The 25,408-nt window shown below is 42.2% G+C and overlaps 1 protein-coding gene across 2 annotated transcripts in view; it reads right to left on the reverse strand.

The window, feature by feature from the left end:
• fmnl3 (formin-like 3) overlaps positions 1–23,750 on the reverse strand; it is a 35,612-nt gene extending 11,862 nt beyond the window's left edge. For both annotated transcript variants that reach the window (XM_030767977.1, XM_030767976.1), the window contains exons 1-11: positions 23,223–23,750; positions 8,466–8,549; positions 8,091–8,171; positions 7,630–7,706; positions 5,508–5,591; positions 4,897–5,043; positions 3,194–3,302; positions 2,955–3,031; positions 2,224–2,317; positions 295–369; positions 96–206 (exon numbers count right to left, since the gene is read on the reverse strand). In XM_030767977.1, coding sequence (XP_030623837.1) covers positions 96–206; positions 295–369; positions 2,224–2,317; positions 2,955–3,031; positions 3,194–3,302; positions 4,897–5,043; positions 5,508–5,591; positions 7,630–7,706; positions 8,091–8,171; positions 8,466–8,549; positions 23,223–23,333 — 1,050 coding nt within the window. In that variant the 5' untranslated portion in view covers positions 23,334–23,750. The remainder of the gene's footprint in view (positions 1–95; positions 207–294; positions 370–2,223; positions 2,318–2,954; positions 3,032–3,193; positions 3,303–4,896; positions 5,044–5,507; positions 5,592–7,629; positions 7,707–8,090; positions 8,172–8,465; positions 8,550–23,222) is intronic.
• Positions 23,751–25,408: the final 1,658 nt, after the last annotated feature.

Here is a 25,408-nt window from a genome sequence, read left to right on the forward strand (position 1 = left end):
TGAGCCTTTCTTTGTGCTGTTTCTAGTTTTAATTCTAATAAATATATTCATGCTTCTTTAAAGGCTCATGATAGTCAGACTTCATTTTTTTTTACCTCCAGGAACTCATCCAGGCCAAGCTTGGTAAACTCATACTGCAAATGGACACGAAAATTCATGTCCTCCACAGAATGGACCACAATGTTGATGAACTGCATACAGGCCACCTAGGACAGAAATGACAAACAAGGCTGACAATTACGCTCCACTGAAAGAAAAAGACCACCTTATTTATCCTTTGTTATTGTCTCTTACCATGAAGTCAATGTTTCCATCCTCACTGCGGAAATAGCCCATCAGCTTTTCAAAGCGATGCTTCTCTTTACACACCTGCAACAACATGACCAATTATATTTAGTCACCAAGATCTACCATGCCTTCCCCAAAAACGTCATCTTAGGGATCTTTCTTTTAATGGACGGGATATGAAAGGTATGTTTGAAAAATTTAAACTGTCATGATATTCAACTGAGAGGCTGTTATGTACTCATATATAACCATTCAAACACTCCACAGTATACAGTCGGTGCCTCTTCTGTATTCTATCATTTTATTGTTTTGTTGATAGTGGTGAAAAATATCGTCTCAGACAATTTTTCATAGTTCAAAAGCACTCGACTGGGTTGAAATGTGGTGACTCAGACAACCACAGCACACTGTTTTCATCTTCACTCAACTATCATCCCTCTGTGTTTGGATTTCCACTGGGAGAAAAAAAGAGACGTTTAAACAGAGGTCAACTTGGACCACTCTTTCACTGTTTGTTTTCGTGGTGGTTCATCATTTAAAATATACATATATAAAAAGAATCCTTTTTCTCATTTTAACAACGCAATGTGACCACCTGTGCCCGGTGGACGGGCACACCGTCAACCTGGAACCAATTCAGGTCATGGCTGAGGGCCACCGGAAAACTTCTCCATGTAAAACAGATACTCAGGCCTGTGGGTTCCTTTTGGTGTGAGCCACATACTCACCCGTCCACATGTTGACGATGAAGGATGACTCCTCTGACCGTATGACTGTTATTCAAACTAGACCACTGCCTGTGTTCCTTGCGACGCTTCATTCGTAAACGTGTATTTTTAGATTTCGAAACGTGTGCGGCCCCAACAATCACCTCTCCTGAAAAGCCATGGAGGCCTCTTCCCCTAGCCACCTGATACATGACCCGGGGCAGGATAGGATGCTAACTGCTCAATCAACCAAGAAACCACACCTATGTAGAAGCGTTTGTTCTCCACATACTTTGTACCACTCATTTACTCAGATTGCTCCATCTGTATATGAAAACGACTATTCTGTGAATTTTCGCTTTCTAATGACCCTGACTATTGTGTCGGGTTACTGCCCGACACTAGCATGTGTTCCACAGAGAGGTCACTACAGTCCAGTGGCAGAGAAAATCTGCCCTAATTATAGAATATTCATGGGAAGAGAACCGAGTCAAAATAGCGGTGAAGGGATAGAGATCTGCGCCAAAATTCTCCCACACGCGGCGAAAACAGGGAGTGAAAGGGACACCATCGTTGCTTTCCCAGCTCCAACTATGCTAATCGTGCGCTAAATTTAAATATGTACGCTAACCGCATATCTGAACAGCACATTTTCTTCTAGTCACGAGCCCCAGTGCTTTTCAGATACTCGCTTGCTTCCTGGAGCAACATATTCTGAGTTATGCCCTTTAAACTGTCCAGTTTCTGTGAGCAGATTCAGGTATGTAGAGAAGCGGTTCTCACGTTGTTACACGTTGTTATGACTGTTTGTCTGATTAGCTATACGGGCTGTTGGGAGCGACGATAGCACAGTAATTAGCCAGTTTTTCCGGCATTAAAAAGACTAGGCAAGCAGCGAATGTATGTGGTCTGCAGTAACTCTCTCCCACCAAAAACTGATTCTTATCACAGATCAGTTAGCCACATCTGTGCGTTTAATGAAACAAATGGACAAAGCAAGGGGTAGCATTTATAAGTCACACACACACACTCACACCACAACCACTATACAAATGCAGCTCTAGTCTCCTCAGTGCAAGGCCATTGTTTGTGACCCACATGCTGAACAGCAGGACAACAAGCAATGGTCACTACCTGACATATAAAAGCTTTAAAAGACACTCAGTGAAACTAAAATGTCTTTTTCTTTCCATGAGACACACTGAGGGGAGTTTTCTGGGGGCTGTACCTCTTTAAAGTTGTCAAATGCTGAGAGAATGATTTCATGACCTCCTCGAACCAGACACACAGCAGCCAGCAGCTCCAGAACTAGTGCTTTTGTCCTACACAGACCAAAAGAAAAAGAAAAAAAATCAGTCCATCCAAAGTGGGAGAACAGGATCCACACAAAAGCGAGGTATACCATTACAGTTCCAAGTGAACAGTATCCTCACACACAGCAGCTGGGACATGGTCTTTAACTGAAAACCAGTCCTTTGTGTGCATTGTCAGATTTTCCTTTCTTTTTCTTTCTTTTTAAATTGAAATATAATATCTAGGATTGAGAGCCATTACCCAGTTCCATCTCTATACTGGGTCATTCTGTCAGCAGAGTACTGAAAAAACAGGCCATAAAATTCACAGGAAACTTCACACTTTGAGGAAGAGTTTGTGTTCCTGTGTAATGGAGTGGTAACTGTGCAGTTTACTAAACTGCTTCAGTGAAATTTTTTTTTCTCCATTTGTGATAGTGTAAACCCAAAAGAAAAGGAGCTTTCTCAAGGTTCACTTAAAAGCTTATATGAGTCCTCATTTAAAGTCCCTTAGCTTAGCCGGATGCTAATCTTCGCTAAAGTGTTTATTCTGACAGCCTGAAAACGCCTCACTCAGTTACATTTAACTGGCTGATCAGGTCGTTCTAGCATTATTTTCTCACAGGTCTTTTGTCTGGTGGTGTTAAGGTGAGGTGTAAAGTCTTACCTGGGATTCTTATTGTTCAAGCTTAGGGCAATCTCATTGACTGCATGTTTGTGGGACATTACCAGATTGAAGCCATACTACAGAGAGGAGAGAACAGGAGATTTTTGTTTAACATGTGACTATATGAAGTTTCAGTTGCAGTGTAATTCTTTCACAAACCACTAGGGGAGGAAGACGAGACAAAGTTTGTGTGTTGTGTGTTAGTTTCATAGTATTAAGACACATCATTAACACTGTACCTGGTAGTTCATAATTGCTCTCAAACACATGATGCAAACATGTACATCATCCTTTTGACTGACTAGTCTGGAGTTCTTGATGGTTTTGCTGTTTGTGGCTGTGCTATAACTGCAATGGAAAAACACACACCAACCACAGAGTTTAATACGTCTTTTTTCATATTTCATCTCTCTGAGGTCAAGTCATATTTATGATCACAAAAACAAACAGAGTTCTGTTTAGTATAAAGCCTAAAGGTTTCTTAATGCATTCATCTCTTTTGACATGATTTGAATCTGCACACACACACACACACAAACACACACAGAGTAAGTCATTTCATCATTTGCGTGTGTGTCCCCAGCACAGGAAGTGAGGTTTCAGCTCAGTGCGCTGAATCTGGCGCACATGTGACCGGGGGTTTGAGCATACATCTCAAAATGTGTCAGCTCTTTACACACAGGATCCAACACACACGAAATGGAGCCATGTGGTTTTTTGGTGCGTGCTGGGAGCTGCAGAAAAGCCTCAAGCAAGAGGTAGATGAAGTCAGATTTCTGATATCAGTCTGAGTTTAAGGTGTCATAACGGTGTGTCATACAGTCTGTGGCAGCCGACACACACAGTCTTCCACATCCTCACCTTATTCATGGTGAATATATCACCTGCAGTAAAATGTTTTTTTTTTCCCTTGGTTTTTTTTTTTCTTAACCTAGATTACTCAGAAAGGAGCTTCCACCCAGTACTAAAGCACTCTCAACTTAAAACCTCCCAGTGCATGTAATGTCAATCACCTTGAGGCATATTTTGTCAGTAATTTAAAAAAAAAATGTAACATGTAATGTGCATATCCCACGACTGGACAACACGTCCAAATCCTGACTTTAACATTGTTTTCTATGGGTGAAGAACTATCCGGTTGAACAGGAACAGTATGTGTGTAGAGGAGATGAGCAGTAGATAATCTGAAGGAAGGAGATGAGATGGTGATATTCCGTGAGATTCAAATAGCAGAGAGACTCTGACAGCTCCTAGAGTCGCTCTACCTGTTGTAACACACACATAAACACACACAGACGTCGGAGATGCCATGCAAAGAGCACAGATCTGATGATCTGTCGCGTTCACTTTCAGATACTGATTTTAAAACAACAGACAAACCCATGAAAGTGGTTAAATGTGCAGGAAACCACTGACGTGCAGAGGAAAACCTGTGTCTGCTTTACTGCAATGTGACAAGCAAGACAGGAAAGGTTAAGGTCTGAAAAAGAAAACTCTTTCAGAGTAGAGGTCACTGATCCACTCTCTCTCATCACAGAGAGCAGAAAACCTTAGTCAGTGAAAAGTGAAAACACAGGCCAGCAGAGGACGGATAAAGGATCTCAGACAGGCAAGGGTGTCTCTGAAAACAGTTTGAATTTCTATGTATATTTAGGATTCTCCAATCCCCAAATCACACCAGGAAGAATGATACTGAATATTTATTACCCCCATATACACAATCATTCCTCCTGGTACTACCCCTACTTTTTTTAAGTTTTCCATTTCAGATTTTTGACACTTTCTAAAGGTTTAACATATAAGATATATAAGAAAAATACAGACACCCAACATTCCCTTTCCCAGCATTCAGAGGGCGGTATGGGAGAGCAGGCTAGGTTAACAGAGTTAGCATTACAGGCAAAGGAAGCAAGGGGCCAAGGCACAGCCAGAGCGTACGTACCGCAGGACCGACTGCCTCGCCGAGCGCACCAGCGTGTTGCAGAAGGGCTGGCCTCCGTTCTGGTGCAGATCCTCGATGGACCTGCTCCAGGACTTAGCCTTGTCCAGAGAGCCCTCCTCACCATTCTCCAGCCCCTCAAAATCCAACCTGAGCACCACACACACACACACACGCACGCACACACACACACAAAAGGGGCCGGCAGAGACGTGGGGTGGGACGGAGGGTAGAGTTAGCGACATAAGATCAGTAAGGGGAGGGGTCCAGGGTTACAAAAAGCAGGAGGACCAACCAAGCACATTACACATAAGCATGGCACATTATAGCATATAACAAGATATAAAAGAGCACAGCATATGTTTCATCCCAACCACAGTCCAAACAAGCCCCAATGCCCAACACACAGCAATGCGCGCACGCACACACACACACCAAGTCACCACAATCTCATCCTGATTCTCCATCAGCCCCTATCAGACACTGGTCCAGATGACTAAGGTGTTTCTGGAAGGATCCAGATAGACCTAGTAGGAATCTTTTGAATCCCAAAGTGGCAGGATGCGCACAGTTGATTATCATAAGCATTTGACTATGAGGTGCTGGATACTCACATGACGGCACACTGGGCGAAGGAGAGGTACTCCACCAGAATATCCAGACCTCTGTTCTCATCGTTCAGGAATTCCCGAACCCACCTGTGACAGAGGAGAGGTGGGGGTGAGAGTGGTGAATGGAGGACAAAAAAATGAGACAGAGAGAGAGAATATGAGAGTAAAAGAGAGAGAGAGATAGGGAGAGGAGACAGGGGATACGAGAATGAGAGAGAAGGAGAACTGTTCTTATTAGTCATTAATCAAGCCTCAACCTAAAGAAAGTCTAAATCTACAGGCATTTTTAAACTAAAGGCAGTCTAGTCTAGAAAGGACTCCCCCCTGACTGACTTGGCAAGACTGCAACGGAAAGAAGAAAAAAAGAGTCCAGCTTCAGATTTCCTCCATTTAGCTGAAGTTTTGTGAGGAGGGAGGGGGAGAGAGAAAAAGAGAGAGAAGGAGAGAACTCAAAGCAAAAGGAATTCCCATTGCGTTCAGCGAAAGAATGTGGAGGGCATATGGCTGAGAGGAGAAGAGGAGGTTGAGCCCTTGACGGCGGGTGTATTTAGTCTGCCTCCCCGGCGTGAGTGTGTACACACACACACACACACACACACACACACATGCACATGCTCACACTCACACAATGATTACTGAGGCAGACAAACTGACACCTCTGTTTGCTTAGTTGCCAGTGGTGAGTGGGGAAGGACCCTTCTTCACCACCGAAAGAAAGAGAAAGGGGGGCAAGAGAGAGGGATGGGGGATGGAAAGAGAGAGAGAGAGAGTGACGAGCAATGAAATTGTATGAAAGGGTGGGGTGGGGAGGGCTCTCTTCATCATCAGTTTCCTGTCTACAACCCCCCTCCCCTTCTCCTCTTTTCCTGTCCGACCAGATGCTATTTCAGATTGTCTTGGCAAAGTGCAGAATAACATATCGGAAAAGGGCCAGAGTTCGGACACATGCAATAAACAGTCCCCTGTTCTACTTCGTCCAGCCCAAAGAAAGTCCCTGAAAATAGCTTGTCTATTCTTTTTTTCCTGCGGATCTCTATGGGAAACACATTAGGGTTGGCTTTTTAGGCGAATAAAGAACAAGGACTGTAACAGATTATTTTTGGCCTCAGAGGACAAAGAGAGCTATCAAGTGTAATATTTATTTATTTGTTTGTTTGTTTGTCTGTTTATTTTTGCTGTTGTTTTTGTTCTTCGATTCAAACGGCACTTGCAGAGGAAGAGTGAATAATGGACTTACAGCATGCATGCATGTGTGTGCCTGTGCATCTCTGCCTGGCACTTGAGTCAGTGATGATGCCACAGTGAATGGGCATTCTGATGTAACACTCCGTACGTGTCCCTGTGTATAAAGCAGGCTATGAAGCCCATTGCTCGGATCTCTGGGACGTTTTACAAGGTTGTGGGTTATACAATATCTATTTGAGTACATACAGGTGTGTGCATGTGTTTGTGTGTGTGTTTGTGTGTGTGTATGTGTGCCTGTGCATTTCGTTTGTATTCATAAGCTTTAAGTCTTGAGCAAGTGTGAACTGTGTTGTGTTTGTGTCTTTTCACTCAGTCCATTGTTGGACGCCCAGGCTTCCTGGCCCTCCACAGCATACACAACAGAGCTTCCTGCTGGCTACAACTGCTGCTCGGGCAGCAAGGGGTTGGGGTTTGTGGGTTGGTGGGGGTGGGGGGTGGAAGAAGAGCACAATGAGAACCATCTGGGCATTGCTGAAACCTCCACACAGCTCTACAGCAGGGGAGACTGGCAGAGCAACGACAGCACAGAAGAGCTGTGGTCTCCAGCAGAAACCATGGGCTAGGTCTTCCCAATAGGAAACCCCAAAAGAAAAGAGTCTTTCTTTAAAAGGGGAAAAACACTCAACAATAGAACTGCTTTCCTCTGATATCACTAGTGGTGCTATTGTCAACACACTATCCAGTCTTAGCTGTGTAACTTATTTACAATACTGGTGGTGCCAGTTGAAGACACAGACTTGGAGAGGGAGGTGTTCTTAGCGTAACTTAGCTTAGCTTAGCGGGTGTTGTAAGACACACTTCTCTGTGAAAGGAACTTTTGAGATCTATGTAAAGATTAAGAGATTTAGTTGAAAAGGGGAGGGACAAAAAAATGGCTCACCCGATGTGATTGGTCCTCAGGGATATCTCCAGCTCCCTCAGGACTTTGGTGGATTCCTGCACTCGCCTGCGGAATTTCTGGAAAAGGGAGAGAGCTGATTGTTATCGTGCTGGTTGGAGAAATGGCTTACAACTGCATTTTACAACAGCGAGCACAAATTGCTAGCTTAAAAATGCGCAAGAGGGACAGCAACAACTACCATTTCTCTTTTCAGAGACCAAAGAGTCTCCAAACAGAGTCAGCATAATTGACCTCCAAGCAGAATCTGCACATGATACAATTACAAAGGGAAACAAGTCTACAAAAGTGAAATGTGTTACACATGAGTTTAACAGTGCAGTCAATTATAATGTACCATATGTATTAAGCTAAGAAAAACAGCCATACGGTGTGACAACGTTCCAGCGACCATAGAAGGGAGAAATATATGGGGCTGGATGTGAAGCAGCTGGTTCATTCACCTTGCGTGTGACTCCTGGATCTAAGTAGCCACGCAGCTTCTGGATGTATGTATGTGGAGGGTTCTTCACCTGGAAACGCTCCTAAAACAGCAGAAAGACAACAACGAGTAACTACAAACGGCCCCAAACGGCAGGCTTCAGCAACACTGTGGTGAACTGTTACGATCCAAACAGTGAGAAAATTTCAAAAGTTTGGTTTTAAATTCCTGTGCAGCGACATGTCATCTCCTCTCTGAGTCATCACAAATTCTTAGAAAATTTGGTCTCTGATTCATATGATGTAATTCAGTGGGTCTAAATATTGTGTCTAGGGAGTTTTAGTGTTGTATCACATGTTATGGAGTTTAGACTCCGAATGGAGAACATCAACCATACCTGGTCACAGATGAGGTCCCATTTCTTCTCGTTGTCGTACTGCCGAAGAAGGCGAGCTTTATCCGGAGGGAGGTTCATAGAGTTCTGGAAAACGCCAAGGGGGAAAGAATCAGTACGTGGAGGAAGTCATACGCTCCTTTCCGCAACCAGGGAGACGACCTTGCCCTTTACCAAAACGTCTCTGTGTTCCTCTGGATCAACACAGTGTGTCCTGAAACATGCGTAGTAGTCTATGACCTCAATTCCTGTGTTGATTTCCTAGCATCCTGGAGCCTGAGATCCTTTTTCTCTTCAGTGGCACACAGTCTCTCTCTTTAGAGCAAGGCTAAGCTCTCATCTTGCCACCTTTTCATGTTTATCTTTTCATCTCTATCTATCTTTATCCCGGATCTCCTCGCAAATAGAACACGCTTACACACGTCACACACACCGCCAAGTCCGGACCCGTAACAATATATAGTATTTGAAACTGTGCAATGGGTGCTACAAAACAAAACTTTTAGTTTACTAAGCTTTTTTGTTAGCATTGATAACACGAATGAATGTTTCAAAAAGGCAGAAAATTCAAGACTGTTGGCTGAATTGGTATCAGCTCATATTCTTCCTTATTACTGAGACTCTTCATTCTTAAAGAAAAAAAAAATCAGTTGTACCCGGCAAAACTTCTGACCATCCAAAAATTACCACCATCAGCAACTCTATATGTCTAACCCACAAAAATCTGAAAAACAGTCTCTGTGAAGTATAAGGTATGAAGTACTTCTGTCAGATGACCCAGTGTAAGTAACAAACCTTGAAAAAACCCATCTCATAAACAAGTTTAACCTCTGCTTATCTGAAACAGTATGTTATGACAACACAGCAGATAATGGAGACATTTTGTTGAAATTCAACAATGGCTATGCAGACTGTCACAGCGTATATCTCTGTGTATCTCTCAAGGCTAGCTCTCCTTGAAGAGCAGAAAGGGGTTGTTTATTCCTGAGATGCCAATAGCACACTGATCAACACTACCATTGAGACTCAACACTCTAGATTTCAAAACACCCCTTTATCATGACTCAACCCTCCCAAACACACACACACACACTCAGCCTCAGAGGCGAGACCACAGACAAATTCTCTGTAAGATCTCAAGATTAGCCTTGGCGCTAACTTTGCGCAATAGCTTGCCCCTTAGCAATACAAGTCTCGCATTGTTTCAACAATATTGCCTCCATGATTTGTGAAAACAGAATGTAGTCCATCAATTCTTTTTATGTGCAGTTTCCACTGTAAAGCGATTACATCTTTCCACAAGTCCGTACAAATCGCAATCATCCAGACAGTCTTGTGGGAAAACAACAGTGTGTTATCCCTCTGTTCATCAGGGCCACCACACTGGCTGTATATTAGTCAGAACTCAGGTGTCTGGTCAGTCTTAGCATGACACTGTTCTTGTTTCCCACAGCGTGATACAGTACTATACCAGACAGCCAGCCTTAGTGCAGCCAAAACAACTGGATAGTCATTTTGCATAGCTTAAAATCACATCAGTTGAAAAGACAGACATTTCATAATGGTTTGTAATGAATGTCAGTAAATCACACACCCTAAAATCTAACCAGAAAATAAAACCATGGAAAAGAAACCGGTAAGTGTGACATTTCAGTTTGGCTTTTTGCAAAAGCAGCAAGGGCTTGCTACGTTTACTCCTGTCTGTCGGGGCCCAGTTTCCAAAATGAACTTTATTTTCTCGTACTATTCTTTCTTTTTTTAAAAAAAAAAGAGAGACGTCATGCATTGCAGATGTCCACAATTAAAGAAAGAATGCCTACTGTTTATAATAGTAACAAATTGGCTATAAATTCTCACTCATTCTCTCCCTCTCTCTCTATATTTTTCTCTCCTTCCTTCTGTTTTCCACCCTCCCTTTTTCTCACAGGGTGGGATGTAGTTTAACCTCCCAAACTGTCTTTATGACCAGCAAGGTCACTCACTCGTGTGTGTGTGTGTGTGTGTGAGAGAGAGAGAGAGAGAGAGAGAAAGAGAGAAAGAGAGTTTGTGAATGTGAGTGTGTGTGTATGTGGTGTGTGTGAGGGAGAGTGAGTTCTCTCTTTTTCCACACTGAAATGTCAAAAATGGGGTGGGAGCCACCCACGGGCTCCAGCATTCTGTAATATGTCAGTTTATAAAAGGCACAAACAGTGGCCCACACTCTGGTACGCTCAGAGCATCCCAAACATTAGCACACCATTTTAACACAACAACACAGTCCTCCGCCAGACAAGGATGAACCAGCTATTGTCTATGTGGGAATGCAGACAGCAATTCCAATGAAAACAGAAAGAGAGGGGAAAAAAGAGAGAGAGAGAGTCTAGAGACGAAACTGTGAGAGCAAATGGATTCACACATGCCAAGTCAACACAAGCGCATTGAGAGACTGTGTAAACAACAATGCTAACGCCATGACAACACCAATAAGAGCCGACATGGCGACACCAATCACAGCCCAGACCAGTGTGATACAATGAATTCAGCTATCACGCTCCAGACTGGCTGAATCTAGACGTGTGTGAGTTGTTGCCCTCAGGTTGCTAAGGGGGAGTGTGTATTACTTAATTAAAGAGTTAGTGTACACTCAGAGCTAGTAGTTCCTTTTTCTCGGGCTGTACACAGTCCCCCGATGCAGGACTAGTGATTAAATAAATTGATAAGAGCTATAGAGCCTTTATCACGTCTTGCATCTGTCCCAGCCCAAACTCTGTGGCCGTTTGGTCTTCCACCCCTGCTATCAGTGCTAGTGAGGAGCCCAAGGGCTCTTGCCATGTAAGTCTGGGATACACTTTACTGATTCAGTTTTGCACAACGCGGTCTGAAATGGATTTCATAAGGTCTGCAAGGGTCCTGCATAGACATTATTAAATCAATCTGTGAAAAACCACACACCCCCTCACCGAATAAAATGGAAATATTTCTGTTTATCCGTTACTCGTTCGTCATCAACAAATGCTCTTTGCATGATCCAATTTGCACATATTTCTTTCTGTAAGAACTCACTAAAGACACATCAAGGGCTGAGGACCACTGGGTTTTAGCTGTGGTGTCTCAGATGTCCAATCCAGACCTCAGTCTGCTCCAGTCTGAAATAACACAGCTCCCAGTTCACTTCCAGCTACTGACATGGCACATGACTCAGCTAAAGGACTACGATTCCTCGCATCCATTCTCAAACCAGGGAAGGCCAGTTTTCCTTGGCTCACAGTGGTCTCTCCAGTCAAGTTTTAGCCCTCTAAATGACTACTTAGCGGTAAACATTAGTAGCCATAAGGCCACACACACAGGCATCTGTGTATTTCGAGTCTGCATAATTGCATGATGAGGAGCACAGAAAAGCAGGGACACTGCACTGCTTCTCTCCAGGTCTACAGATAACACAACCATGCTGCTGCAGTCCAGAGAAGGTTAGCTGTCCTACTGTAACCTAATTTCAATAATCTCATTTGACTTTTCTTATTAGAGATCTAATCTCTCTCTCTCTCTCTCTCTCTCTCTCTCTCTCTCTGTGGCAAGATGGGGAATTGAGAGGATCTCTTTGGGCAAGTCTGGCAGAAAAAATACGATCCTTTTTGACAAATTTGGAAGCTACTTCAGAGGCTTTTTCAGTCGAAGGATTACAGGGATACTAAGGTCTTAATCAACGTCAAAATAGGTTTTTCAGTTTCATAATAACACAATGCAGCCTACGACGTTGACGAAAAAAGCCTCTGTTGTTTGATCCCGTTTTAGTTCATGAAAAGAGTGACTGTTGTGGGTATAACAAAAAGCCATTCCCATCCTCTGACTATTTCAGTTCTTCTTTTCCAATATTCTAAACAAGAGACTGAACAATAGGCCCCTAATTCAGTGCTTCAAACCAGTCTATTCACTTTATCTTCCCTGTGTGCAATGCAGGGATTCAAATTCACCCTGACGTAAAAATGGCTATGCTGGTTCAGCCCAACTTATAATTTTCAGTAGAACGTTTATGTAAACTTGCACAGATTCATCATATTAGTGCTGTTTCAAACTGTTGTTTTAGTGCTTGAAGGGGAAATTTAGCCTTTAAAAACATTCCCCCAAAGTGATGACAGCTCTGAAAATGACTGTCAACCATGAAATGCAAAAAGAGAAGCAAAACAAATAAAAGTGGGTGGCAGAAAGGGGAATAAATTAGGAAAGTACAGAATCTAAACCTACTAAAAAAAGGACCAGTAACCAACTTGCTGCTTTCGCAAAAAGCCAAACTAGCCCACAAAGGGCAATATTGCACATTTGACAATGAAAATGAAATGAAAGCTGTTGTTCTCAAAGGGGAAGGAAGAGAAAGGGGAATTCACCAAGATCGCACGCTGAGGCTCATTCACATACACAAAGGATCTGACTTTCACAGCACGGCAACTCCAGTGCTCACTGGGTGTAAAATCACAAGAGATGAGGTGATAAGGGAGAACCCAAGAGACACATAGTCATGTACCGGTCAAAAAAAAAGAAAAAAAAAACCTCTCTGGACTCAGTAGAAAGCACTAAAGACGCAACTGTGGAAAAGAAAGAAGACAGGAGGAACTTAGTCTGGGTTTTCACAGTTTGCTTTACTCCTGGCTCTCTTATTGAGGCTGCTTTCCAATTAGTTGTGGGGTGTGTTTACAACTTGCAAGAGAGTCAACAATTTCCAAATAAATTGTTTAGGGCTGGGAATTTAACCTAAAAGAGCAACAGGAAGTTTCCCATACACATTTCAACAGATCAGTGCCTATGGATAGATATCACAAAGTGGAAACTAGGGACTGCCTTCACACTGTTTTTTTTTTTTTTTTTTAAAGAAAAATTTTGAACCTCGGAAAATAATTTCTAAAACAGGGCATTCACATTCCAACACACTTTTTTTTGGTATCGTCTCAGAGGGCAGAGAAAGTTTCTGTCAGCGAAAAAAAAAGTCCACGAAACATCCATAAACAAAAAACTACTCAAAGAAGGTTTGTTTGGTCTCAGTCCCATACATGGCTTTGGAGAGTTTTACATGGTGAAATCTAGATACTGGTAAACATCCAAAGTAAACTTCAAAAGAGTTTTTTAAAGTCCATCACCTAAATTCTACAACAAAACGGTTTAATATAGCTTTAATGGCATCCGCAAGCAAACAGGGCTAATGGAGACCCTGATTATTCAGTAACTGGCTGGACCCCACCTCCCTCCTGTCTCCAGTTTATAGGTAAAGCATACAGGCAGCCCCTTGTGGGGGGGGGGGGGGGTACAGGAGTCATATCTCTTAACCATTCAATGGCTCTAGCATGTGTGCATATTTGACCAGCCCAGAACTTCAGACATACACGTACACCCTTGGATCTCTACATCACTCTCAGAGGAGGTCCTTCAAGACAAGTCTTCACACAATAAAGCATACACACAGAAGGAATGTAACTCTCCACCATTGATTAATGGACATTGTATTTTGCTAAGAAAGCACTCTGAATCATAAAGTAGATCACTCACAAAATGTTTGGATCCTGTTTAGAAGAAAAAGTCCACACACACACACACACGCACACACACAAAAGTAAGAGCTACATTTTGGAAGCAAATATCTCCTTGAAATACACAATTACAAAGCAATAAAGCTCTTTGAAGTTTGCTTTTTCAAAGAGGGCGGTATTATTCTTGCTACATATAACATATGCTATTGTGATATCAAACTGAATCCAACAAGAATAAATGGTCTCTATTTCATTTATTTAAATTAATCTTTCTCATAAGTAAAAAAAAAAAAATAACGAGGAGGTGAATAACAGCATCAGGATAAAACCTGTCCCCAGATGCATTTATTTTTCTTTCATACATTTTCGCTAGGCATATCTTGGGCACGTCCGATGAGAAAAGCAAACCCAAATGAGAGAGACTGTTCTTCTATGTGCCAAAGCCGACTGGATCAGGCTCAAAATAAATGTCTCTTAGAACGCAAATCCAACAGGAGTGACATCCAAGAGGTCATCTTTTCCCTCCCAGGAGATGGTTAAACCCTTAAAACTCCCTTCAGCGCTTAATGTCTGGTCTGAGGTCAGTTCTGATGCTTAGCATACAAGGTCAGCAGGTTTGGGAGAGTAGTCTGTGGTAACTTTGCTGAATCTAGCATTTGGCAGCTTCACCAGTTACATTAGTAAAGTCTGAGTAACCCTTCACTAAGCTAAATGATGAAAAGAAATTACATTCACATCAGCCTGAATGTAATTTTTTTTTTTTATGTGTGTACCAGTCAGCATGACTCTGAAGTCTGTGTGAAATCTCAAGTACATGCTAATGTTTTTGTTCTTTTTACACTTTCCTAGAAGTCAAACACAGCATGAGAAACAAAGTAAAAGGAACTTTTGCTGTCACTGTCAACAGCGACACAGAGGGATTTCCTTGATGTCTTATTGGCAGATGTACTCCTCACTCTTTCTCATGAAGATATTTCTTGTGGGCTTTTTCACTGATATCATGCTGGTCACTTCAAGGGAATGCCAAGAACAGGTTGGGGTTTTCTTAGCGATTCTCAGGCCACTCTTGGGCAAGACTAAATGGGGTGTGAGAAAAAGGCTCTTCCTTTCTCTGCCCTGATACCTGATATCTGTCAGCTGTAACACAGTAACCTGAACCAGGCAATCACAACAAAGCAAAGCCACCTCCACCTCTCCGCCAGAATGAGAGAGAAAGACACAACAAACCTCTCTACCAGAATGAGAGAGAGGGGGTGTGTGTGTGTAAAGGGGTGTCGGTGGGCGGTGTCTGTCCCCTACTGATCCTTGTTTGGAGAAGAAACACAAACATGTTAAGAGAACTGAGGAATGCGGTTTATTCATTACATGCTAATCAATCCCACAGCCACAGATTCCTACCCTGAGTTTCTGATGCCATGACGTGTTACAATCCAAAATCTACACCCCCCCCCCCCCCCCCCCCCCCCCGAACACAGCTCTCACCATGTTCCAAATAAACACATTCATTAAAAAAGAAAATCTGTCAACCTCACACTGAGAGCACAATTTCTCTTAACCGGTCGAAGTGTTTTAAAGTTTAGTACCTATGAGTTCTCCCAGTATAGGCTACCCACCATTGTAACTACCTTTGACATATAGAGCTTTTTGTTCATTCCTGATGACTTGCGACGAGCTGTGGTAAACCGAAGTGCTAAAACCATAGTTTTATAAGGTCCTGTAACACTGAACAGATGACAAGTCCATGTTTATTACTTCTCTTACAATGTTTAGAAAAAGATACATAAAGAGTGAACTGGGGCGCTTTGTGCTGCCTGAAAGATTGTAGTGCACAATAGTTGCAAAAATTGAAAAAAAAAAAAAAAAGTGACCCGCTACTGAAGTTTCACAGAGAAACGGTGTTTAAAACCTGTTAATACGAAAACAAGAAACTGTGAAAGCACCGTGACGCTATGTTGATTCGGCCGTTAACGACTACACAGTTTGCAGCTGTGCTGTGAATCCAAGCACCAAGTCTTCGTCACTGCGAAGATCCGGCCATCCTAACTATTTTCCTCCCCACGCCTCCCCTTAGATGGAGCTAACCAAGGAGGTGCAAAGGAGGCCTTTAGAGATGTCTACAGCAATCTAATTTCTCAGGCTTGGAGACAGCCTTTATTTCCCTCCGAACGCCGAAAAAAAGTGAAAAGGATCACAAGACGTTGTGGGACAATACTGTAAATTAGACCGGTTGATAATTAACTTCTCTTATCTACGCTGGTTTCCTCGAGTTTCCTGGGGTTTAGATGTTTTAGAAATGACCAGTTTTTACCAACCTGTGTTTCATGGCAGGTTTATGCAGGATAGCCCCCGTACCCGCACCACCAAGAGCTCAAAAATAAAAGATGCAATATGTTTTAACTGACAAACGCACAGTTATGGTATAGACAATTCAGTCTGAAGCCCAACTAAGAACACCAGCAGTACCCTGAAAACTATAGCACATTTCTCGGTGAGTACATCTCAGAAAAAAAGAACTCTGTCAAAAGAAAGAAAGAAAGAAAGAAAGAAAGAAAGAAAAAATCATATTTGCTACAATATGTCAAAGCACAGAATGGACACCTTAAATGCAGGGTTGGGTATGTGGGTTGGGTATGTGTGTGTGTGTGTGTGTGTGTGTGTGTGTGTGTGTGTGTGTGTGTGTGGGTGGGTAGGTTGGTGGGGGGTCAGTGGTGTCTGTGTGTTCACCTATCCTGTAACTGGTCTGTGGTATGGTCAAACTCTCCATCTCCTCCCAGTCTGTCATGCTGGGTCCAATTTAAAGACTATTATCATTAGTGGCATGGGGCTTTTGAAGTCTGCCCTGCAATGAGAAAGGCTTATACCAGTGTCAGCCACTCAAGGTCATGCCGAGGCTGCCAGATGTGTGAGCGTTAAACTAGAGACAGTGCATATTCCCTTTCACCTCTCTGTTTTCACTGCTTTCAGCCACACAAATGACCTATTATGTGTAAAGAAACCTGGCACATACACCATCTTCCGCAATGAGAGGTCATTGTACTTTCAGCCTACAAAAGAAAATAAAAAAGTAAGTGGACTAAAAAAAAAAAAAAGGGAAAGATTTAATTTGACGTAGTGATTATGTCATGTGTGCGGATATGTACCGCTGTTGAAGAATGCGAAGTATGAAGGCGGGATTGTAAACAGTTTATTAATGTAACTGGGGGTGAGTAAGAGACCCTCATTCATCTCTGTAAAGAGGATGTCCTGTTTGTTTCTGTGGCTGGCCATACAGGAGCCTGGGAAGGGGGGGTTGGGCTGCGTGCATGTGTGTGTGTTTGGGGGGTTGGGGGGTTGAACAGCTACAGCGGATACAGGCAGGGCACGTCAGGAATGCAGGTACAAGAATGCTTCAGTGAGTCAGAAACACTCATCCTCCCACACACTCCAAAACACACGAATACACACGCACTAACACACACACATACACCCCCCCCCCCCCCCACACACACACACACGAGCAAATACCTGCAGATTAAAACGACTCTGCCAACTGTCACTGCTCCATCCTAAGGAAAAGAGCCAAAACTATCACATTTTATTTGGAGATTTGTGTAAATGTTTGATAAACTAAATCATTTGGCATCGAAGGCCTACTGTAAATCCACATTAATAACTTTCTGTTAACAGTTTATAACCTTCTATTTTGACAAGCGTTCATATCATGCAACCTTTCCTTTTTGCTTACAAGCAGAATCTCTACAGAGCTGTAACGGGAGCCAAGTAATTTGGAATCAGGGCTCCCAGAGCTTCTGTCTTTGGTTCAGGCGTCCGTCAGGCTCTCCAGCTCAGAAGAAGATCTTCTGAACCACTGGTTTTCCAGGGAAGGAGTAAATGAGGCAGGAATACTGCCATACACCAAATAACTCATGACTGGAAAACTACTTCATGGATTAAGATGAGTAATGTTTGAATGTAACCACCGTAGTTGTATGAACAGTTTCCCTGCATGTCATCCTTCAACCTTTGACAGAGGGTTAGAATAAAAGTAAAAAGCTGAAGCAGTGACTATGTCCCTCTCCCATACACCCCCCCCCCCCCGCCCCCCTGTGTGTGTGTGTGTGTGTGTGTGTGTGTGTGCGTGTGTGTGTGTGTGTGTGTGTGTGTGCACGTGCATATAAAAATAGAGCAAGAGAAAGAGAAAAAGAGGATGTTTTATCTTCCATAGTATCAGCACATAGTTTTTGCACATAACTCTTTCACCGCATGCAGATTACTAATGCCTGTCTGTCAAGATGTGTTTATTTACAGGTCTGTGTAAAAAAAAAAAAAAGAGCGTACTTATTCCTATAACCATTAAGAACAGCGACAGTTTTACTGCGACTTCTCAGAGCGTAAAAGAGTGAAGCACAAAAGGCACAGAGGGGGTGAGGCCCACTTTTTAAAACAACACGAATGGACAGAGCCCTCATTGTACTGGAGAGGAAACCACTGCACAGAGTAGACCCTGCAACACAGCTGCATCAATGCAGAGCAACACATCTCTCCCTCTGTTATCCTCACAAAAATTTGTCCCCATGCATGCCCACACACACACACACACACACACACACACACACATACAGAACATATGCATACACGGACAGATACATACACACACACACACACACACACACACACACACATACAAAACATATGCATACACACACACACAGGCACAGACTCAGACACAGACAAAGACAAACACACACACAGAGAGAGAGAGAGAGAGAGAGAGAGAGAGAGAGAGAAATCAACACAGCAAAACATTAAAACAACAAAAAGTTCACATCTTGTACATTTACCCTGTAGAGCATCTATATTTGTATTTATTAACACAAGGTGGCTGGATTAGATAGTTCTAATGAGAGTATAAAAAACACTCCTCTTTGACTACGTGAATTAAGAACCATGTTTTAATGTGCTTGAATATCAAGCCTGTCAGAACTCTAGGCAAGATAGGTGAAACTGTTGGAACTAGACAACATTGCACCTCTGTAACATGAATTTAGCATGGCATCATCTCCTGACACTTTACACATTTAACATACCAACAAACCTACACTGGTTTGCTGAGCGAACAGATTAAAGCCAATGGCTTGAGTTTGTGGCAAAACAGCCAAACAATGGTTTATTCCATCTTATTCGTGGGTTCTTCTTGACCCACATACACACGCACTCAAAAACAAATTAAAAAAAAACAAAAAAACAAATAAAAAATTGGCCCAAGTGATAGGGTCGTCAGACATGCCAAAGCAGAAACACGAAAGGCGAGCCAAACAAACGAAAATGATTTAACTTCAATGTCCCATAAAGCAGACGCACAGCTTGGCTCCATTAGTTCCACGTGAGTGGCATCTATCAAACATTCTGGCTTTTGGTCTTGGGTCCTGTGTTTGGAGGTCAGAGAGAAAAATGCAAAGGCTGAGAAGGTCACTGTGCAACTCATTTTTTCTCTCCGACTCTCTGGTTAAACATTACATCATGAATCTCGCACGGACATGCACGTCACATATGCATACACTCGCAGCAAACTTTTTTTTCTCCTTCAAAATAGCAGCCATGAGCCCATTAAACTCACACTCGCAAAGTGTCACAATCAAAACGACAACAGACACTGGGCCACTACATCGCTCTAATCCTGTCACTCAAAGGCAACAGCAAGTATATACAAGAAAAAAAAAATTAAAGTGGCATATCCCCTGGGTGGAATACCAATGTAATCAGGCAGAGAAAATAATAATGTCCAACCCTTTTTTTTTGTTTGTTTGTTTCCAAGAAGTCTTTTAAGATTATTCTACTGTTAGAAAAGTTGGTAAAGTCATTACAAAGCAGCAGAGTGGCAGGCAGCCAGTTCAAAGGGAATTTTCCCTCTCTAAAGTTCTCCAATGGCCCTCGCCGAGAGTCGACCGCAGGAATCTGGTGCTGCGAAGCCATGCAGGGGCCACTCTGAAAGAGGATCTCAACACACACACACACACACACACACACACACAGACCTCTGCTCCTGCACTACACCTCACTGAATCCCCACCACTACATCCAACCAATTTCACTGAGGAGTGGGGAAAAAAATGTCTGTCTGTTTGAGGAGAAGTTTAGTTAGCGAGCCAAAGCCCTCACGACAGAATCCGAGGCTAGATGGGGTAGTAGAGTAAGAAGTTCCATTCACTTATACACTGTCTCCATATGGATATACTCTTCCACTCCCCCACAAAGACAGCAACTGCCTAATATACCCCATATTAAGAGACTGGAAGGGGGGGGGGGCTCTGGGATTCAATTCCACTTGAGTCCATTGGAATGAGGAGGGGAACAGGAAAAATATAGTTAGCTTTTGGAACAAAGGACGTTGTTTGTCTTTGATGTGAAGATGGGTATAGATGTGTCTACACGTATGAGTGTATGAAGCCTAAGTGTGCCAGTGTAGATTTTTGGCTCAAGTTAATGATGTCTAATGAACCAGCAGTCTCTCTCTTTCAACATACTGTGTACAGTCGGGACAAAAAAAAGAAAAAGAAATCCACAGCAGCCAAGTGCCGACAATGCAATTTCCTTTCTGAAACGGGAGAGCAAGAGAGAGAGGGAGAGAGAGAGAGGGAGACAGAGAAAGAAATGTCAGGCAGCTGTCTCTAGCCAAAGAAAAGTTGAGACAAGGCTGATTCTGAGGAAGCTGAACAAAAAAACGAGGGAGAAAAAAAAAAGCTAGAGAGATGCTTTTAGCACATGCGCTTGGTTAGACCTGACCCATACGTTTTATTAGTGCACTGCATGAAGGAGTCTCATTTAACCCTTGGGTCTCATTGTCCCCTTCAGCATCACCACCCACCAGCACCGTCAGCAGACCTTGCTGCTAAAGCCATTAGCATTCAGCTAGTCTAGTTCTGGCACGCCTTGCCTCTATGACATCATAATGTGCTGGCATTCTAACGGGACATCTAAGAACAGTATCGAAAGACTAGAGAAGCTGCATCAAGACACTCACACACACAAAACCATTCACACACACACACACACACACACACACACGCATACACATAACTACAGTCACATGTGTGGTACACATTCTCAAACAGGAAATCTAACCCAGCCACCACAGACTGGTACGTCATTGACTACCATTTCTGTGTTTGTTTGTTTGTTTGTTTGCTGGTGTGCCTTGCTGGGGGAAAAAAAAGAAAAAGAAGAAGACCAAGGCTTTGCAAAGCCAAACTCATGGCTTGCAAAGTTGATTTCTCTCTCATATACTGTACTTAACGGAGGACATGACAATGTAGATGAACAGAGAAAGCCATGTCTGTGAGAGAGGAAAGTCACACTCTGACCCTACACATAGCCACAACTGAAGGCACATCCCTCTCTTCCTGCTTACTGTGACCTCTCAGAGAATAGCTTTCATCTGCACTTATCTCCCAGCAAATCCCAGGCAGAGTTCAGCACAGGCCATTGTCCGATAAGAGGACTGAAAGACACAGGCATGTTTTTCTTTCCCACCAATTTAAACCGATGAGAGGAAATCTGGAAGGTCTGTACTAAGTCTGAACAGACCCCATGGAAAAGCCACTCACATTAAGGAATGGTCTAAACCCAAAGGCACAGGTCAGATTTTCCACCCTAGAGTTCACTATGGAACCAGTGAGGTTTCTTAAACATCACTCAGAACTTCTACTTTAGTTTTTGGTGACCATAGTTGCTGTAATTACACAAGCTCTATATGGACAAGCTCACTGATGTATAGTAAGAGGCAATTTCTCATCAAATGATAGCCATTTTTGGCACTTCAGAGATGTTATTTTAATTAGGAATATGACAGTGTTTGAACACAGGGTCTGTAATAAGTTTTCAGATGACTCAATAAAATTTACACAGTAGGACTTCCAAGTCAAGGCTCAGGACATTGATGTTTTTTAAAAGTATTAGAAAGCTGGTTTCTGACGTGATTTTTTCCCCTGGCTGTCTCATATTATCAATCAGATAAGTATGGAAAACACTGTTTAGCGAACAGTGTTACCAGACTTTCACTTATGGTTAACCGTCATATGCAGAGCCTGTGACTTCAGTTGTTGCAATCAGTGTTCTGTATTGTAAAGGGGTGTTACTGTAATCAGGGAAAACAAGACCTTTGTGTGTGGACATCTCCAGCCCATTCTTGTTCACAAAAAAAGGGAAAAATTGGATTTGTCCCTGACATAGACTTGGCTATATCTTATCGGGTTTATTTTCAATCATGAAAGAAAGCAAATGGTGAGGAGACCATATTTTTTTTTAAAGCGCCCTCTTCGTGTCTTATATATGACGACTGTTGTGAGTGTATGCGGTGCAAAGTTACGTTCTCCTAACTACTTTGAATAGAGTCTGCAGTACGGGATGAAGAGCTGTGTGATGGAGAATGAGCGGAGGGGGTGGTGCTTTTTCGATCTCACGGGCGTAGGAGTTTTGGGGGAATTCAGAAAATGTTGTGATGCATGAGGCAGACAGTAATGAAAAAATATATTAGACAATTTCATGCGTAAGAATTCCACGCTGTCCGCCAAAAATACTTGAGCGACGCTAAATATAAATGGCAAATAGCCTATATCTTTCATTTCCCTCTTAAACCACACTTTCTTTAAACGTTAGATCGTTCTCTCCTCACAGACTGCAGAAAATAAGCTAAAAGCCTCGGGTTGACTTTTGGGAAACAAAAGACACGCGGAGGAGGGGGAGAAAAAAGCGACAGAATTGGGGGGTGGGCAGAGTTGACCGAATTAAGAATATTAGCAACTCATCAACTGACAGGAAAAGTGATGACGTTCTTTCGTACGCTGTGTACTTCTTGATGTTAAACATGAGCACAATCTATAAAGCGTGTCGCAACGTCTTTATCAGGTCCTGTTGTCAGCATTTTTGATGGTCACACACTTTTTAAGGATTTATTGTTGCCCGTCTTGTTCTACGCGTTGTGTTAGCTTCAGCAACTGTCAATATAGTACTCACAACCCAACCGGACACGAAGTGAGCCATTGTTGAACCTCAGCCAACAGCCTAAAATCTATTGTCCATAATATGATTGTAAAAATGTTGGAATTGACGACCCACTAAACATCTTAACTTTGCTTTACCAACGTTAATACAATATTGTGTAATTTCCTATTTTAATTGACAGTTAATTTATTTTAGAGACACAACAAAATGAAAAAGCTATAGTTCATGAGATAATATCGAGGGAAAACGATATCCAGACAGTTACGTGTCTCCAGAATGTACTCACCAACACTATAGCAAATCTCTCCTCTAATTCCGTCGGGTCAGGCATGGGCACTTTTAACGGCATTATATGGTGCTTCATCTCCGGTCCGTCCACACTCTCAATATTCCCCATGTTTAAGAAAAAGTTAAAAGAGTATCCAAAGATAATAATAAGACGCTGTGTCTCTGGTCCCTGGTTCCACCTTCCCCAAGACGCACTTTAAATCCACTTCGGACGTCTCTCACATTCCAGTTTTGTTTTAAAAAAAACTTCAGTCTTGAATTGTCTTAACACATTCCTCCCTCTACTACAATTATTATTCTGATTTTACCCAAAGATAAATCACATCCGTTTAACTTTGTGGTGTAGCCAAGTGACAGACATATTTCAAAAGCTACGAGGTATCAATTTGTTTCTTTTCCCAGAGTATTGTCTGAGAGTTGCCAGACCAATCCATCTCTTGCCGTGAGTCCTCGTTTTAACAGAAATAGTTCTCCTTACGATGCAGCTACTTTTTCCCCTTACTTTGCGGGACAGTTTGTGCCTCCATTCATTATTGTTGAGAGATCCCGATTAAAACTCTTCGATTTCGCGTCCACTCAGAAAGCAAACTGTGTGTCATTGTCCCACCCATTCTCAAAGACAGGTCCTGCCCAGTTAGGCGGTGACTTATCCGTCTCGCAACACACTGCTGGTTTCAGCGTACAGCGGATGGATTGTTGGGTTTACTTTAAGACCATTATCGCGACCTGCTGGTTTGCCACTGGAATTTCAGCGTGACTAATTAGGAATCCCGACTACTCAATTCGAAGAGAACTGTAATTTTTTATGACCTTAATCATGTGTTCACAACCACTCAACTTTACAAGCACCGAGTTACAGTAAACGTGATTATTTGGTCGTTTTGTCCGCCTTTTTTTGCCACGAGACCCTTTCGATAAATTGTGTGCAACTGGTGTGCAAAACGTTTGGCATTTTTGATCGAGTGGGCTTATGAATGCTATCCTTATATCTGTAATAAGAATAACATTAAATGTAAGACTGGGGGGCGTTGAGAAGACTCCATTCATAACCCTTTCATGTTATCTAAGTAATGTGTAATATATATTAGCTACTCTGATATGCAGACGTTTCACACCTCTTCTTAACGTGTGGTAGCCTACGTGTGTCAGAAATGTTACGCTTTCCCTACCGAACTCCAATTGCTCTTCAACCATCAAAGTAAGTAAAACTTCATTTGTAAGACATAAACACATCATGTAATGTGAGCTGATGCTTGTATACAGTGTAAACAACGAGTAACTGACTCAATGTTTTTGTTTATTCTTTCAACCTAACAATGTGCCTTCACTGGCAGACAGGTTTGTCTTTTACAAAAAAGTTCCACTAAGGCATTGTTTAAAGTGCAAATATTTATTAAAACCACTGCACTACAGACTCTCAGTGATACAGTGTTAAGTTTTTCAATGCTGCCTTTTCTCTGTAACTTTCTCTCTGATACAAGCAAAAAAAACAAAAAAAAAAACAAGCAAAAAACCACCTCTTTCAAGTTTTAGCACAGTCATATTATTGCAAACTATGAGGATAATTGGCATCAAAAGCCCCACCCCAAACCCCCAAAAAATGCTGTTGTCAAGGTAGACCTCATATACATAATAATACTCAGCTGTCTATGTAAGAACTCCGATTTAACACAGTGATTAAAACAGCTTTGATATGTTTAAAATCATCTGGAATTTGAACATTTCACAATAACACAGCATTTAAGGCCACTCTCTCAAATACTTTTGATTTCCAACAAACAAACAAAACAAACAGACCTTTTCATTTGAAACAGCACATACAATGCAAGGTAGTACCTTGATGTTATGCTTTATAGTAAATGAATAACACTTTAACAAAGTAAAACTTTAACATTGGTTTAAAAGGTGAAATTTAAGACAGATGATGTTGCTGTTAGTAGGTTCTTACAGAGAACGGAGGAAGAGGAGATATGATAATTATGTTAGAATATAAAAATAAATCATAGGACAAATTGTAACACATTATCTGCGTGCACAGGTGTAGTCATCATACAATCAAGACATCTCAAATGGAATCATTTGCATCTCAAATCACTCTATACCTGAAATAATTTCAACTGGAATCCAATCTCAAATCCCTCTACACCTGAAATCATTCCAAATGAAATCAATCCAATCTCAAAT

This window comes from Chanos chanos, chromosome 3, assembly GCF_902362185.1.
Source record: "Chanos chanos chromosome 3, fChaCha1.1, whole genome shotgun sequence".
Lineage (NCBI taxonomy): Eukaryota > Metazoa > Chordata > Actinopteri > Gonorynchiformes > Chanidae > Chanos > Chanos chanos.